The sequence below is a fragment of the Pseudocercospora fijiensis genome (genome assembly GCF_000340215.1).
Source record: "Pseudocercospora fijiensis CIRAD86 unplaced genomic scaffold MYCFIscaffold_7, whole genome shotgun sequence".
NCBI lineage: Eukaryota > Fungi > Ascomycota > Dothideomycetes > Mycosphaerellales > Mycosphaerellaceae > Pseudocercospora > Pseudocercospora fijiensis.
Window position 1 is genome coordinate 2,252,100 of NW_006921538.1, and position 16,510 is coordinate 2,268,609.

General features: G+C 41.7%; 2 protein-coding genes across 2 annotated transcripts in view; one reads left to right on the top strand and one right to left on the bottom strand.

Annotated features, from left to right (window-relative positions):
• Positions 1-6,986: 6,986 nt before the first annotated feature.
• MYCFIDRAFT_177226 (uncharacterized protein) lies at positions 6,987-14,497 on the bottom strand (the record flags this gene model as incomplete). Its single annotated transcript, XM_007931072.1, has 3 exons — positions 6,987-6,998; positions 14,278-14,349; positions 14,372-14,497. 3 exons carry the CDS (start codon positions 14,495-14,497, stop codon positions 6,987-6,989), a joined length of 210 nt encoding a protein of 69 aa, XP_007929263.1.
• A 236-nt stretch (positions 14,498-14,733) lies between these two features.
• MYCFIDRAFT_204524 (uncharacterized protein) overlaps positions 14,734-16,510 on the top strand; it is a gene marked incomplete at both ends in the record, with an annotated part of 2,059 nt that continues 282 nt past the window's right edge. The window contains 6 exons of the mRNA XM_007931073.1: positions 14,734-14,821; positions 14,880-15,014; positions 15,089-15,213; positions 15,296-15,402; positions 15,487-15,651; positions 15,938-16,185. Coding sequence (XP_007929264.1) covers positions 14,734-14,821; positions 14,880-15,014; positions 15,089-15,213; positions 15,296-15,402; positions 15,487-15,651; positions 15,938-16,185 — 868 coding nt within the window. The remainder of the gene's footprint in view (positions 14,822-14,879; positions 15,015-15,088; positions 15,214-15,295; positions 15,403-15,486; positions 15,652-15,937; positions 16,186-16,510) is intronic.

Here is a 16,510-nt window from a genome sequence, read left to right on the forward strand (position 1 = left end):
ATAAATCCTAGGAATTTAACTTCCTTCTTATAGAATTCGCATTTCTTAGGTGCAGTCTTAAATCCTACTTAAGTAAATCGTTTAAAGACGTCCTGCACTATTCGTATATAGTCCGCGAGAGCTCCTTTAGTATAGACTAAGATATCGTCTATATATGCGATAACGTATATATCTAGAAGGTCTCGGAGGACTTCGTTTATAAGGTCTTAACATAACGCTAGGGCATTTGTAAGTCCTATAGGCATAACTAAGAATTCGTAAAGCCTATATCTTGTTCGGAATGCTGTTATCCACTCGTATCTAGCTACTATACGTATTGCGTAAAACGCATCGCGTAGGTCAATCTTCGTATACTAGTCTAATCTAGTTAATCGGTCTTGCATTTCTTCGATATTCGGTAGTAGGTACCGATTCTTAATTGTGATATCGTTAAGTCGTCTAAAATCGACTACTAGCCGTCCTTCGTCTAATCCGGCTTTCGGAACGAACATTACTAGTAAGGCTGCTAAGGATATCGACTTCCGTATCTAGCCTTTTTCTAATTTCTCTTTTAGCTACTTATCTAGGGTTTTAAGCTCTTTCTTAGACATTGCGTATAAGGGTCCCTATAGAGGCTCTTTCCTAGGCTGTAAGTGTATTTTATAATCCTATAGTTGGTGTTTAGGTAAGGCTGCCTTGCCTCTCTCCTCTTTAAAGAGTCGCTTCTACTTACTATACTCTTTAGGAATGTCTAGGTCCGAGATTCTGGTTTTATTCTTCGATAGTGTATGACTTCTATCCTTCCCGTAATTATTATTATAACCCTCCTAACCTAACGGTAGTGTCGATCCGGGTTGAATACGGTTCTCCGTAATTCCTGTCGACGCAAACGTCTTACGAATCGCCCTACGTTTGTCAATCTCATCTGCCTGCGAACGCTGCCGCTATATAGGTTGAATGCCGATTATACAGTCGCATTCCTTAAATATAAGTACTCCTTTTCTCTAGTCTACGACTGGGTTATACTTTCTTAACTAAGGTATACCTAATACAATATTATAACTAGCTATGTTAGTAATATCTAAGACAATCTCCTCGTAGTGCTGTTGGATAGCTAGTAGTAACGGTATCGTTTCTCGTTCTATACTAGGTAGCGGTAACCCATCTACTGCTATAAGTTTATACGCTCCTTCTCTTCTACTTCGGGTTACGATCCCTCGGCTTTTAACGAATAATTCGGAGGTAAAGTTCCCGCTCGCTCCGGAATCTATTAGTACACTCGTCGGGTGCCCGTTAACGATAACTTTTATACGGAAGACTGCTGTTAATGCTTAAGCGCTTTCGGTATTAAGGAACTCTCTTAGAACGCTCTAATCTAGAGAGTTGGTCCGTTTCCCGACTAATTAGCAGCCTAACGTTGTTCTAACTAGTTACGGATCCGTAGTCCTGCCGTTCGTGCTTCTTCGGTATATAATTTTTCCTCGAGGGTATCGTTGCATATATCCCGTCCCTGCGCTACTATAGCCTTTCGGTATTGCTGATTTAATCGCTAGACCGTCTAACGTATATCTTGAGTAATAATCGTCCTTTCGTCGGGTAGGACGTATCCGTAGGGCGTAATTGTGCTTCCCATCGGTACTCGCTCCGTAATGAAGTTATAGTACGCATAGTCTATAGGTATCCGGGGGTGATTCTAGAATTTTACCCGTAAGCTTATCTAGAAATAATCAAATTAGATAGGATCGACCCTCCGTTGTCCGTTAACCTTTAGAAACATTTCCTCGTATTTGCGTACTAGATGTAAGGCGATTGTTCGCGCTGCTATAGGTGTATCTATTATAAACGTAAGGATCGTATCGTCGTTAATCCCGAATTCGTCTTTACTTTCTTTATTCGTAGTTTCTTCCTCGGTATCTAGACTTCCTTCTGAATCTTCTTACTGTTCCTCCTCTTACTAAGGGGACTCCGGTACTTCTAGGATAGCTCCTAACTCCTCCCTAGGAGGGAATGAAGCTTCCGGATCTCGGTTTTCTTTATCGTCGGCATCTAAGCAAGATTTATTAATCGTTTCTTCTTCTAACTAAGATTTCGTATCTTCTCGTACGAGTCGCCTAATCTAAGGGAAAAATCCTGCTTCTACTTTAGCAGAATAATGAATTTAGTATTAGTCGTCGTAACAGAATCTCTAGTAAAGGGCTCTATATACGGGTTCTTATCGTCGTGCTATTATATAGATTTGTCGTAGCTCTTCCTTTACGACCTCTACGTAGGTCCTCGGCGCGTTATTAATAGAGTATAGCTCTACTACTATTCGGTAGCCTTCTCTGCCCGAGTCCTTTCGTTGTATTATATTAAACTGTTCGCGTCGCACTATATTCTTGCCGCGGTAGTTCCGTGCTATATAGCCTTCCTTGCTATACGTATAGCAAGTCAATCTTCCTGCTTTCTTAGGCGAACTCTTGCCTTTTCTTCCTTTAATTGCTCGACCCTTCTAAGTAGCGTCTAGCTCTATTAGTTGCGCACCGTAGTAGTTATTCCCTTTTAGTTTATCGTAGGTACTATAGTTTCGTCTATTATCGTATCTAGGAGTATAACTAGCTTTTCTAGAAGTCTTGGAATCGTAACGTCGTTCTAAAGCTCGTTCGTAGAGCCTATCGTCGAGATCGATCGTAACCTTAACCAATGTTCCTATATTATCTATTTTTCTACCGTCGCGTATAAGCTCGTCTTTAACGTTATCCTTAAGACCTCGCCGATATATTGTTATAAGAGCTTCGTCGTCCTAATCCGTAAGTTAGGCGTATTCCTGAAATTTGGCGGCGTAATCGGCATATAACCCCTTCTAAGTTAAATGTTAGATAACCCTAACTGCGGTAGTAACTTCGTTAGAAGATCTAAAGACCTTCTTTATCGTACGCTTAAGATTTTCGTAGCTTGCGAAGATTCTATCCGAATTGTCGGTCCCGTTGCTATCTAGATAGGTCCTAAGAAATAGTTTAACCTAATGCTAAGCCCTGCCTCGCATAAACGTCGTTGCGAAGACTGGCTTTAAGTTATCTTGAACCTGGTTGAACATAAAATATATATCTATCTAGCTAACCTAGGTATCGAATTTGTCTCGGTCGCCGTAATAAAAGTCTAGCTTTCCGATCTTAAGAGAATCGTTTCCGGCATAGGTTCCGAGTATATTGCTAGTACTAGAGGTAGTACGTCGAGTACTGCCTATCTCGCTAAGGGCGGGAGTTCCCCTTCCGACTTGTAATAAGGCACTTATCCTAAGGGCGTTCAAAGTGTTACGGTTACTCGCGACAGATCGTTAAGTGACTTCTTATTACGTGCAAGCCGAGGCTTCTTTAGAGAGGCTAATATAAGCGGGAGGCAGAGACAGAATAATTGGTATAAAGGTAATTCCAATTAGTAAGTAGGTAATATAAGTTGAACGCCTCGAGCTATAAGGGCATTCCGGCGTTCCTAAATACAAAGGAGACATCTTGTCTATAGTCGTAAGCGACGTAAGCGACGCTGTCGCTCTCGACCGCTCCTATCGCTCCTAGTAAGATAGAGCGATAGCTCAGCCTACTAGTCTTAGCGTCGCTCTAAGATCATGTGAGGACTCTAACCAATCAGATCCGTAACACGTCGTTCCTCCTATTCTAGCGAAGCGCCTAACGACAAACCGTTCTATCTAGGCTTAGTTACGGTTATAGGCATACTAACTAGCACTAAATTAACTAAATAGCTTAGCAAATATACACTTTAGCGACTTCGATATATAGAGATGCACCTAGATTTTAATAAGTATAAGAATATCGCATTTTGTAATAATACCGTCGCTTTACAAATGCAAAAGTTATAAGCTACAAACATAAATTACTAGTTGCAGCTATACCGTTTGCCTACCTATATTAGGTTTACTACTATATAAACACTGCACTTCTCGAATATTTAACTAGCCGCGCCCCTTCTTTAAAATACGCTCTATAACCTCCGCTTGTCCTTTTAACTACCTCTTATTTATACACTTTACCGTTGCTTAGTAGGGCAAATCTACGTCTTGTATATAAAAGTAGCACCCGCTTATAAACTTTAAGTATGTCGTATAAGCTCCGCTTATAGTCCGTATATCCTCCTATAACTTTATCTTTAATCTTCCTACCGCCGCCGCCGTATAGATCTACTAAATCTATTAAACTAATAGTATACTCGATAGTACGCGTATACTATAGGAAGAGAGAAGTAGCGCTACCGCTAGAAGCGCGAAGCCGAGAAGCAGGCAAGCTAGCGTAAGAAGCGACTCGAGCGACAAGAACTAGACTAAGCCCCTTTACTAGGTCGTATAGCGGTATCTCGGATACGACTAGACTTCGGTATTCTACTAACAATACTACCTCGCTTGTATTCCGAGTTGCCGCGCTATTTCCGCCGTAGAATCGATAAGATATATTAAGAATCTATAGCTCGTATTTAAGAGTTAGTATAGCAGGCAGGCTAGTTTAAAGAGACGGTCTAATTCTAGCGAGAAATTATCGAGAAGGGTTTAGTTAAGATACTCGATCTAAAGTACCCTAATATAGGATACGTACCGACCTTACTATAGGTTGCAGTCCTGTACGCCTTAATCTATAGCTAGAACGACGTACTATTTATCGCCCGTATAGAAGAGAGTAAGAGTCTGCCTTTCTAGGGCTATGCGCTAATAACTAGGAAGATTGTTATTTAGTATACACTACTTAATCGTCTCGGCGCTAAGCAGGTAGCAGCTATAGAGCGAATAGCGGCTTCTACCTCTAGACTGCTTTATGCTATATATATCTCTATAGAAACGAAGAAGATCGATCCTAGTATATTTAAGAATATTCTCGAGGGTCGTATCTAGTATATCCTTCTTAGTCCTAAGCAGATAGCATCTCCTTAGTTTCTAGCGTTACTAAACGACCCGCGCGTCCGTAAGAGGGTTAGTCTAATTGTCTTCGATAAGTATTACTTAGTATATAAGTAGGGAGAGCTATCTAGATTCCGGAACGAGTTACTCCTAGGTATACTAAGTACGCGACTATCTGCGTACCGATACTAACACTCTTCTTACGTCTACGACAGTAGATAATAAATATATAGAATACATTAAGAAGCATACTAGCCTGCGTAAAGAAGGAGACGGCGCATTCGAAATTAAGGTTATTCGTAGTAGTATCGATTGGCTAGAGGTAATATATATTATTAAGTTTATCCCCTATAAGCACCTTAGCGACTACGATATACTATACGTTGTTATCGACAATGCCGTCGCATATCTAGCTATCGGAAATAGCGAAGATCTAGCTATCGTTAATAGCGATAGTATAGTAAGCATTACCGCCGGGTCCGCTACTCCTTAGAATATACGCAAGTCTCTAGTTTTTATCGATAGTCGTAGCTATATTAATAACTTTATCGATATCGCTCGCAACTAGTTGCTCTATCTAACTAAGGACAATCCGGATCTAACAAAGCGGTACTAGTATAGAGGTATAGGTCCTAGTATAGACGTAACCCGTACTATTTCATTCTATACTATATATATGCCTAAACTAGACTAGGATAATCGATACGATAAGTATTGCAAGCTAGACTCCGATATCTAATATATAGCGGCGACAATAGCTGCTAGTATTAGACTAGATATGCTAGATATCGTCGACGTATACTAATAGAAGTTTAATATTACTCGAGACCCTAGAGATCTTTAATAGCAGTTAGGTCGTATTATACGTCTTATAGCCCGTATTATAGATAAAGGATTCTTTCTAGAGCTACATTTCTATCGCCCTCGTACCTTTATCTTCGTTCTATACTACGCTAGCGATTATATTAAACTTATGCTACCGGAGGCTAGAATGCTCTCTATCCTGCTACTAGAGCAAGCTAATCGTAGTCGGGGTCGTAGAGCTCGTAGAGGTCGTAGTCGTAATCGCGGTCGTAGCGCTCGCGGAGGTTGTAGTCGCTATACTACTAGACCTAGTAGACTACGTAATAAGCTTCCTAGTAAGGATGTCGGTAGCACTTCCGACTAAGAAGACGATATACGTAGCGAAACTAGAACAGATACTAGTAATAATAGTCCTATTAGAAGTATAGTAATTCTAAGTAATAAGGGTAAAGGAAAGGCTAGCGACTATTAGAACGCGAAGGAGTTAGAGGCTCGTAAGAAGATCCCGAAGATCTTTATAGGTACTTTTAATAACTATCTAAAGATTCTAGGTCGATGCTACCGCGTTATAATAAATAAGTACTATAGAGAGCATCTGTCGTAGTACCTATACCCGCTTAGATAGGTAGCCGACGAGGACTGTTATAACTTCTACAACCTAAGCCTTATAGGTAATCTACCTTAGCCTCCTATTAAGCGCGTTAAGCCGATCAATCTACTAGGTACTAGTAGTAGACCCGGTTTTACACTTCCGCGTATTAAGAAATAGTACTTAACGAAGATCGATATAAAGTATCTACGCAAGAATCGATTGTTTCGTATTCTAGGTAGCCTATATATGCTAGATAGATTAATGTAGTCTATATCGGACGTCTTTAAGCTTACTCGGTCGTATAAAGCTTAGGATAAGAGTATAAACTTCGATATAGAAAAGCTAATACAGACTATACCTAGGTTAGTAGATTAGGAATACTAGGATAATCTTAATAAGTTAGTCGCTTTCCTTATTAGTATTACTAAGGATGTCTATACCGATTAGGAGGCAGCTAAGGCCGAGAAGAAGGCTAAGCAAGTCGCGGCCTAGAAGAAGGATAAGACTACTACTACTGCTGCTACCGCCGCCGCCGCTATATTAGATAGCTTAGATAGTCGAAGCGAGTAAGCAGCTTAACTAGTTGTCTCTTAGACCCTAGAGTAGATAGTATAGGCTCGACAAAACCTAGACTAGTCTCTACGGCGGCGTAGCGGCGCTCTGCCTTTATTAATACTATTCGCTAGTCCGGTATCTAACTTAAGAATGCTTTAGCCTCTAGTCCTGCTCCTAGTCCTGCTCCTAGTCCTGCTCCTAGTCCTGCTCCTAGTCCTACTCCTAGTCCTGCTCCTAGTATACTAGGCGATAGCAGTAACTTAGGTAACTCTAGCCCCGAGGAGCCGGCTATCTAGAGCAGTGCTCGACCTAAGAAGAGACAGAAGGGACGTCGTAGTGCTATTGCTCGGTCTTAAGCCTAACTAGGTTCCTCTAAAGTAGGATCTACCGCTACTAAGGTCGCTAGTACCGTACCTTTAGAGGAAGAAGAGGCTATAACTATAGTTTAAGCAGAGGAGGCTTTAACTTAGGCCTATATAAGCCGCCGTAGTAGCCGTAATATTCGCGTTACTAAGCGTAGAGAGAGCGTATACGGAGAGGGTGCTCGTACGAGAAGCTTAAGTATAGTAAGCAGCCGTAGTAGTAGAGTTAACGACGATATCCTGTCCTAGTATCTGCCGAGTAGGTAGTAGAGATTAGCGCTAGAAATGGCACTAGAATAGCGCTAGAAATGGCACTAGAATAGCGCTAGAAATGGCACTAGAATAGCGCTAGAAATAGCACTAGAATAGCGCTAGAAATAGTACTAGGATTAGCGATAAAATAGCGCTAGAATTAGCAATAGAGATAGTGCTAGAGATAGTACTAGAATTAGCATTTAATAAGGTCCTTCCTAACTACCCTTCTATTATGTCCTTATAAGCTCGCTAAGCAGGCTCTTCTATCGTGTCCTTTACGATAAGGGTTTGTAGATAGTTGTAGGTGTCGATAGTCGTAGGTATCGATAGTCGTTTTTTTTTCCGATAGTATATAAGAGCTAGGCGAGAAGCGTAAATTCGAGGAAGCGATAAGGATACCGAGTCCCGCTAAGACCCCGGATTTAGTATAGTAGAGCGCTTAATTAGTAGGATTAAACGTTATAGCTACTTCCTTCCGCGTATTTACAATCCGACTTTTACGACTTTTATAACAGCATATTACTAATATAGCGAGATACGTCGATTAAGCGCATTTCTAGCAAATAGTGCTAACAAAAGTGTCTAATACGATAACGACGGCCGCCTTAGGCACTAAGAACCGCCTCCGAAACCCGAGAAGTTACCGATACTAGCGACACTAGCGACACTAGCGACACTAGTACTATACTTATTATACCGCAGCTATTAGCACTACAATATATATAGTAAGGATAGATACGTAGGGCAATAACATATATCGAGCGCTCGTAAAAGCACCCTTCGAGAAGCTACGATAGCCCTCTTACGTTAACGCCCTCTATTGCTTAGACTCTCCTAGAACGATCATTCCGATAACTAGTTACTATACGAGGCAGAGAAGAACGAGCAGTAGCGTCCGGGGATCTAATTAACTAGCGGCACTAAGCGGCTATAGAAGCATACACTCCGAAGCATACTAGAATTATACATAGCCTATATACTACGCGTAATACGCAACAATTAACGCATTCTATTACTAACTATAGCACGAGGTATATAGGAAGGGACTTATTAAGCGAAACAATAACAGCTTATTCGCTAAAGCGATACTTATTAGTACCTAGACAATAATAGAGTGTAACCGCGCCCTTAGTATTAGAGACACCGCGAAAAAGGTTGTCGAGCGCGTTATAGTCGTATAGCAATATCGATACGCTTACTAGAAGAGGAGGCGCACTATAGTCGAATAGTAGTCTTAATACGTAAAGGGCTATAGTCGCGTAGCAGTACTACAGTCGTATAGTAGTAAAGACTAAGACTAAGCGCCTTCGGGCTTAAGTATACTAGAGGCCCTTACGCAACGACTAAGGTTATTATAACTAACAGTCCTAACGAAGGCGTTACGCCGACTTAACTAGATACGCGTATATTATCCTATAAAGAATCCGAACGTAGGAAGCCTGTAGCCGCTACTTAAGGTATACCTTACTAAAGAGTTTTTACCGAGTTAGGCCTATAGCAATGCTACGAACTAACCTACTTAGTAGGAGAGTCGCTATCGAGCCGCTACTTAAGGTATACTTTACTAAAGAGTTTTTACCGAGTTAGACCGTTAGCCGTATTATAGGTGTACCTTACTAAAGAGTTTTTACCTCCGCTAATCTATCTAAGACCTCTATAGTTTGTACTAAGACTGCGATGTTCTAATAATAACTATACTCTTTCGGTTAAATGCGTAGTCGGCGCCCGCTAAAGCTATAGAAACAACCTACTCGCTAGGAGAGTCGCCTTTGCAACGTCTTGCGTTAATAAAGCCTATCGGAGACTAAAAGGACTAAACAAACTACCTACCGAGGAACCTTAACTATTAGATAAGCGGCTCTATCGGTAGCAAGCCGTAGAACTAGCAAGGAATAGTATTAATCGCTATAGAGCTACCTATATACGACAAAGAGGTATCGACACTATTGCTAAGAAGCCGACAGCTGGTATATTACTAGGGGTGTTAGTATATTAGTATATATAGAAGAAGAAGAAGAAGAAGTTAAACTAGGAAGCGTAGGTCTATATTAGCGTATCGTAGCTAAGGTTTGCCTCTACTAATAGGATTGCGCTATTTACGCTATAATAGCAAGGCAACAATAACGGCTATATATTATCGCACTTTTAACGCAATAGCCGCCGACTGCTGCTAGTCGAATGCCTAAGGCTAGAATTGCTCTACGCTCGTTAGCCGGTTATTAACGAGGCACGCACTCTAGTCTACCTAGGTACGCACTCTAGTCTACCGCTACTACTTTGCCGCTAACCGCTAGTTAGAGTAACGCTAGTTATTAAGCGATTATCGTACGCCTAGCCTAGCCTAGCTATTAAGCGATTATCGTACGCCTAGCCTAGCCTAGCTATTAAGCTATTATTGTACGCCTAGCCTAGCTAGCTATTAAGCGATTATCGTACGCCTAGCCTAGCTAGCTATTAAGCGATTATCGTACGCCTAGCCTAGCTAGCTATTAAGCGATTATCGTACGCCTAGCCTAGCTAGCTATTAAACTATTATCGTACGAGGCACGTACTCTAGTCTACCGCTATTACTTCGCCGCTAGGCGCGTATAATCTAGAGCTGCTATAGGACAACGACGATATTACAGGCGTTAGTTTAGTGCTTAGACAAGAATAGTCCTACCTTAATATATTAAATATTATACTCTATACTCTATACTCTATACTCTATGCTCTATACTCTATACTCTATACTCGACTGCTCTATACTCTATACTCTATGCTCTGTTCCTTTAGAAGTTACTACTACCCTCGGCGCTAAATGTATTACCTATTCCTCTAAGCAGACTAATACTAGTATTAGTACTAGTAAGATCTAGAGTCTCGACTTCCTCGATAATCCGAGCGAAGCTATCTGCTATATCGATCTACGTATTATCTCGCTCTAGATTAAGGATAGCATCCTTAGCTAGACTAAGACTAAGACCTTTACCGAATCGAGTAGTAGCATTAGGACTGTCTAATATATTAGCCTAAAGTACAGTTAAGCGACCCCTTATATACCGCTTATTTGCTATATTAAATGTGTCGACTACGGATAGCATTAGATCTATACCGACCTCGTAGATATTATCCGACAGAGTAAAGCTATTGCCGTACTACTACTTCGCAAACCTATCGATACGAATCTTATCTATACGGTTAAAAATACCTATACTAATATCCTTCTCGGTACGGTAGCTTATACGCTATATACTAGAGCTTTCCTTAAATATACTCTTAATAAGGCGAGAGGACTTACGGTTTATAGCGACCTTCTCGAAGACCGTAGGAAGGCCGTATATTAAGTTGCTAAGGCGTATATAGTCCTAAGATAGGTCGTAGTTATAGAGTTCAATTATCTCGTTAGCACCGATAGTATAGCCTTTCTTGCTAGATAGATTAACGTATATAGTACCGAGGATTGCCTTCTATAGCTTAGGCGTACTGCCCTTATTAAGAAGGTAGTATATATATATTATTAGTCGCCTATAATTAGCTTGTCTAGCACCGATGAAATATAGAACTATATAGTTAACATAGCGGCGGATATAACTAATATCTTCTATACGAACGGCGTATCGGAGACGAAAGAATAGAGAGATCTCCTTTAGCATTCTATATATCGAGGTAAAGGCCGCATCTAGGCTAACCGGATTAGTTGCACCCTCGTCGATAGAAGGGCAATCTAGTATACTATCCTATACCTTAGGTAAAAACACTAGTTATCGGATCTGCTTTACGATATCGAGATAGTTAGATGCAGTTACTTTGTCCTTAATCGCCTATAGGACGACTTTATAACGAGTCTCTTCGCCCTTTAATAGATCTGTTATATCCTCTATAATAATTTTTCGGTCGACAAGAATCTAATAGAAGATAGCGACAATACGGGTATTAAATAAGCGCTTTAGTAGGCTCTATATTCGGAAGAACTTAGGGGACTTTAGATCGACCTCCTTTATATCCTAGAAGTTAACATCCGAGCGTAGGGAAGCAGAGATATTAAGCTTGTCGCCGGCCTTGTTTCTATACTAATTAGTGCGGAACATAGTATAGCAGAGGTTTATAAAGGTATATATTATAGTAGGTACGCTAAGGATATGCTACTTTCTATTATATAGAGCCTTGTTCTCGATACTACCGAATACTATGTGTAGTATACGCTCTACGGTTAACTAATTACCGATATTTAAGATAAGGCGCTTTGCGAAGATCGGGTCCTCTAGCTTTAGTCTAAGGTTAGTTAGGTACAGGTTATTATAGACAAGCAGTATACCCTTATTCGATATCTTATCGTTCTAGGATAGCGGTATTAATAGGATCGGAGTCTTGCCTTTAAAGCTATATTCGATCTCTAGAAATTGCGGGCGGCTAATCCGGTTACTATTTACATTAACGACGTTAGCATTCTTAGCCGCCTTAAAGATAGACTTAACTACATCGCCGAAGATATATAAGATAGCCTTATCTATCTAGAACAGCTCGACTAGCTCGATAGTATCGTCGCTATCGATATTGTCGATAATACTCTAAGGAACGACTAGCTTAGAGCGATTATATATATCCTAGGTTAAGCTACTATCCGGAAAGTTATCGCAAAGCGCGATATACGAGTTAGTAATATTAACCTACTCGTTATTATCCGCAATATCCTAGTCCTTCTTCTTAGATTACCGATTGAAGTTATTATAACAAATCTACTAGATAAATAGTATAACCTACTCTTTAATCTTTAATCTCTAGACGTCGGCATTCTTCTTAATTAGTATCTATATAGTCTTATACGAAGGCACGAGACCTATATTACAGAAGGTGTTAACAATATATACTAGCAGGTTACCGATATATACTAAAAGAAGACTAAGAGATTTTAGTAACTAAGAAGCGCGCTTTATTGCTATCGAATATACTACTATATAGGTAAGCGTATAGATCCGCTTCTATATTATACTACGCTTATCTTCGAACGACATTGCTCGCTACTTAGTATCCTTCCGAGTGTTTAGTAATATAAAGTCTTCGAGCAGGCGGTACTAATTTAGGGCGATATTATAGATTACATCGTATATCTCAAATAGGCGACGTAGTTTAGCGAGGCTATCTTCCGGCTTATAGGCATCGAAGAACTTCTTACCGATTAGATTCTTTACCTCGGACCGTAGCTCGACTATACTAACAAGGTGCTTATTAGGCTAGAGGTCTTATATAGTATATATGCGCTTCCGATGTGTCTTAGTACCCTCCTTACTGCCCTAGATATATATTATCTCCTTAAAGCTAATGCCGAGTATACGTATGTTTACTATAACGGCCTTATACTTCTGCTTCTTAGTTATCCTTAGGCGGCGGTCGCTAGTAACAGTATCTAGCTTAGAATCTTTATCCTCTTTATTATCTATCTCTACGAGGATACGGGCGCCTAGGCGCTAGGTAGGTATATCGCTATTATTATCGTTAGATACGTTGCTATTTCGGTTCTCGAGCTTAATCTCGTCCTCGCTCTACGATTCTTCTTAGACATTAGTATCCTCGTCCTCGGTTATACTATTATTCTCGTTAGGTTAGGTATAGTTAACGTTACGATTAGTATTTCGTAGGCAGCGAGGAGCTATAGTACGACCTAAAGGCTAGCGTCGAGCAGCTAGGCGGTCCTCGTTACCTAGCATACTCTCGGAGTTGTAATAGTCGCTATAATACTAGCGCTAGCGGCGGCGATTTATATCGATTATATAGTCTAGTAGGTCGGACGTCTAGCCTAGCAGATCTATATCCTCCGAAGTAATTATCTCTTTATTTTTATCGTCTAGTCGAGGCGGTAAGGCGGTATTATCTTCGTAATAGTCGAGTTTAGATATAGCTAGAATATTAGAGAGATACGAAGAAAAAGTATACTAAGTACTTCCGCCTAGACGACGATCGAGCTCGGAGATATTAGGCTAATTAGTTAAGTTAGAGTCACTTATATTAGCGATGTCGTATAAATCGTATAGATCGTATAGATCGTATAGGTATTAGCTAGTATTTAGTATTCGGAGTACCGACTCGAATTGCTAGCTAAAGTCGCGTCTACTATATAGCTATATCTTAGTAGCGAGATATCGTATATATATAGTCCTTACTACAAAGTTAGTCGAAAATACTAGAGCTAGAAGCGCGCGAGTATTTTAGATATATTAGGAGTAGTATATCTAGAGGCTTTTAAGCCGCTAGTAAATACTGTCGGCGGAGTAACGAGAACTTAGTACTACTATACTATATATACTCGTATATAGCAAGAAAGTAGGTCGGAAGTACTTTGCGAAGGGCCTCGAGTTAGTCTAGTTAAAAAAGGAGGATAGTACTACTACCTATTCTTTCGAGAAGCGGCGAGAACTTAGTAACGAGAAGTCGTATATACTTAGGCTTAGCGAGAAAGTCGGTCGGACAATGCCTATTAAGAACCTCTAAGTATTATCTTATTACGTAGCGAGATATTAAGAATCGATATATTTAGGTAGGTAGAAAGCTATAGAAGTAGGCTCGGCTAAATTAGTATAACTTAACGTATATACGTCGTAGAGACTTGATTTTTGAATCGCTATATTCGGAAATAGTAGCGCTATAAGCTCTAAGTGTTGCTTTAGTTAATTTCGCGTATCGCGTTATATTAGTATTTTAATAGCTATAAGTACTAAGAAACAAGACAGTTTAGCTTTAGGCCTTTAGGCGAAGGATTAGGTAGAGTAGTGTATAATTAGTTGCTCGGAAGTCGGCAAATGAACCCTAAATTATGCTATTACGTGCAATTCGAACCAATTCACTACCGCGGAACGTAATCCTTAATGCACAAAGGCCTGAACGGAGGTAGCCTTCTCCAGTACCCACAAACATGTTGCTGCCACATGGTTCGACGATTCCTCCTCATTGTCTCCGCAAACCCACTCCAATCCGTGACTTGCCCGCGCGCGTGGTAAGTTGCGTTCCCTGCCCACATGGCATATGAATGTCGTCCTGAACGTCGCTAGAAGCAGACCAGGGAGGAGGCCTGCTGAGTTGTGCTTCTCTCATCGTTACAATCCCTATAGCATCGACAAGATGGGTCCAGAGCACAGTCGGGCTTCGCTCGCCAGCATTGACAAAGACCCTGAGAAGGTTGAAGTCATTGAGCAATACAATGTCAACAAGTATGCCAACATCGGGCCATCCCATGAAGATACAGAGTTCTATGAGACATTTCCCGAGGACAAGAAGAAGAAGATGCTTAGAAAGGTGCGAGACGGAAGACGATTGACGGTGGAGGCAGGATGCTGACGGCAATCCAGATCGACGTTCGACTAGTACCTGTTCTCGCCCTGCTCTACCTCGCATCTCACATCAACCGTGCCAACATCGGTACGTTCTAACACATTGGAATCGTACGCTTTATCCAACACTGGCCTTGTAAAAATAGGTAACGCGAAAATCGAAGGCACGACCAAAGACCTCGGTCTCTCCGGCATCCAATACAATATCGCGCTTTCGATCTTCTTCATACCCTACATACTTCTCGAAGTCCCTTCCAATATCATCCTGAAGAAGTTCAAGCGTCCATCAACATATCTCGGCATCCTGGTCGTGGCCTGGGGAATCGTCATGACATTCCCTACATACTTCTCGAAGTCCCTTCCAATATCATCCTGAAGAAGTTCAAGCGTCCATCAACATATCTCGGCATCCTGGTCGTGGCCTGGGGAATCGTCATGACATTCACCGGCCTCGTCAAGAACTTCGCCGGACTCATGGTCGTGAGAATCATGCTTGGAATCGCTCGCTGAAGCCGGCTTCTTTCCTGGAGCTGTCTACCTCATTACACGATGGTATGCTCAGCGTCAGGTCCAGACTCGACTTGCCCTTTTCTACTGTGCCAGTGCTCTTTCAGGAGCCTTCTCTGGCTTGCTCGCTTTTGCTATCGCGAAAATGGACGGAGCTGGAAGGTGAGCCTGGTTGGGTTTGGATCTTCATGTAAGTACAAAACCACGCAGTTCCCTTGATTGGAGACTGACTGACATTTCAATTAGCCTCGAAGGTATTGCCACAGTCCTCGTCGGCGTGGCTTGCTTCTTTATCATGCCTGATACTCCAGCACTCTCCGGTCACTGGCTCAACTCAGAAGAACAACGATACCTGGAGATCCAAACAGCCATCAAAGAAGGCGGAAATTCCTCGATGGAGAAACGCGATAAGTTCAAATGGGGCTACCTCACCGACCTCCCCACCGACTACAAAGTCTACATACAAGCCTAAATCCTCTTTACCGCATCAGTCCTCGCATACGGCCTCAAATTCACCATGCCCAGTATCAGCAAGTCGATGGGCTACACCTCATCTCAAGCTCAGCTGTAAGCAGAAAAAGCCCCCTCCAACCCTCCAACCCACAGCACTATATCTACTAACCTCTCATCTCTCTCCCCGGAATGACAATCCCCCCCCCCTACGTCGCCGGGCGAATCTCGCCATCGTCCTCTCCAGACTCTCCGACCACTTCCAATGGCGCGCAATTTTCATTTTCTTTTTCGGCCAAATGGCCGTCGCTCTCGTGGGTTTCTGCATTTTGCTCCCTTTGGCCCCACACATCGCCTCACAAATCGGTCCGTGTTATTTCGCCGTCATGTTAATCTGTATCGGTCAATACCCCACCAACCCGGCCGGAAGTGCTTGGATTAGTTCGAATCTTGCGGGTGATACGAAGAGGGCGATGGGGATTGCTTTGAATATCTGTTTGGGGAATTCCGGGGGGGGGGGGGGGGGGGGGATTTTTTGGAATTTGGGCCTTTTTTTTTCTTCCCCCCCAAAAAAAAGTGGGGGGCTCTTTAAAAAAAATTTTGGATTTAACAAATCCTCCCCCAAAAAAAAAACCCCCCGGTTTCCCACAGGTTTTTGGAACGGGGTGGGAATTCCCGGCGCCAATTTCGTTTAGGCGAATGGGATTGAATTCCCCAAATGGAAGACTAAAAAAAGGCCGGAAAAACCTGATTAAAAAAAGGTTCCCAAGGAATTTTACAAAGAAAGATTTCGCGAGGTGGGGGAAAAAAGACCCTTGTT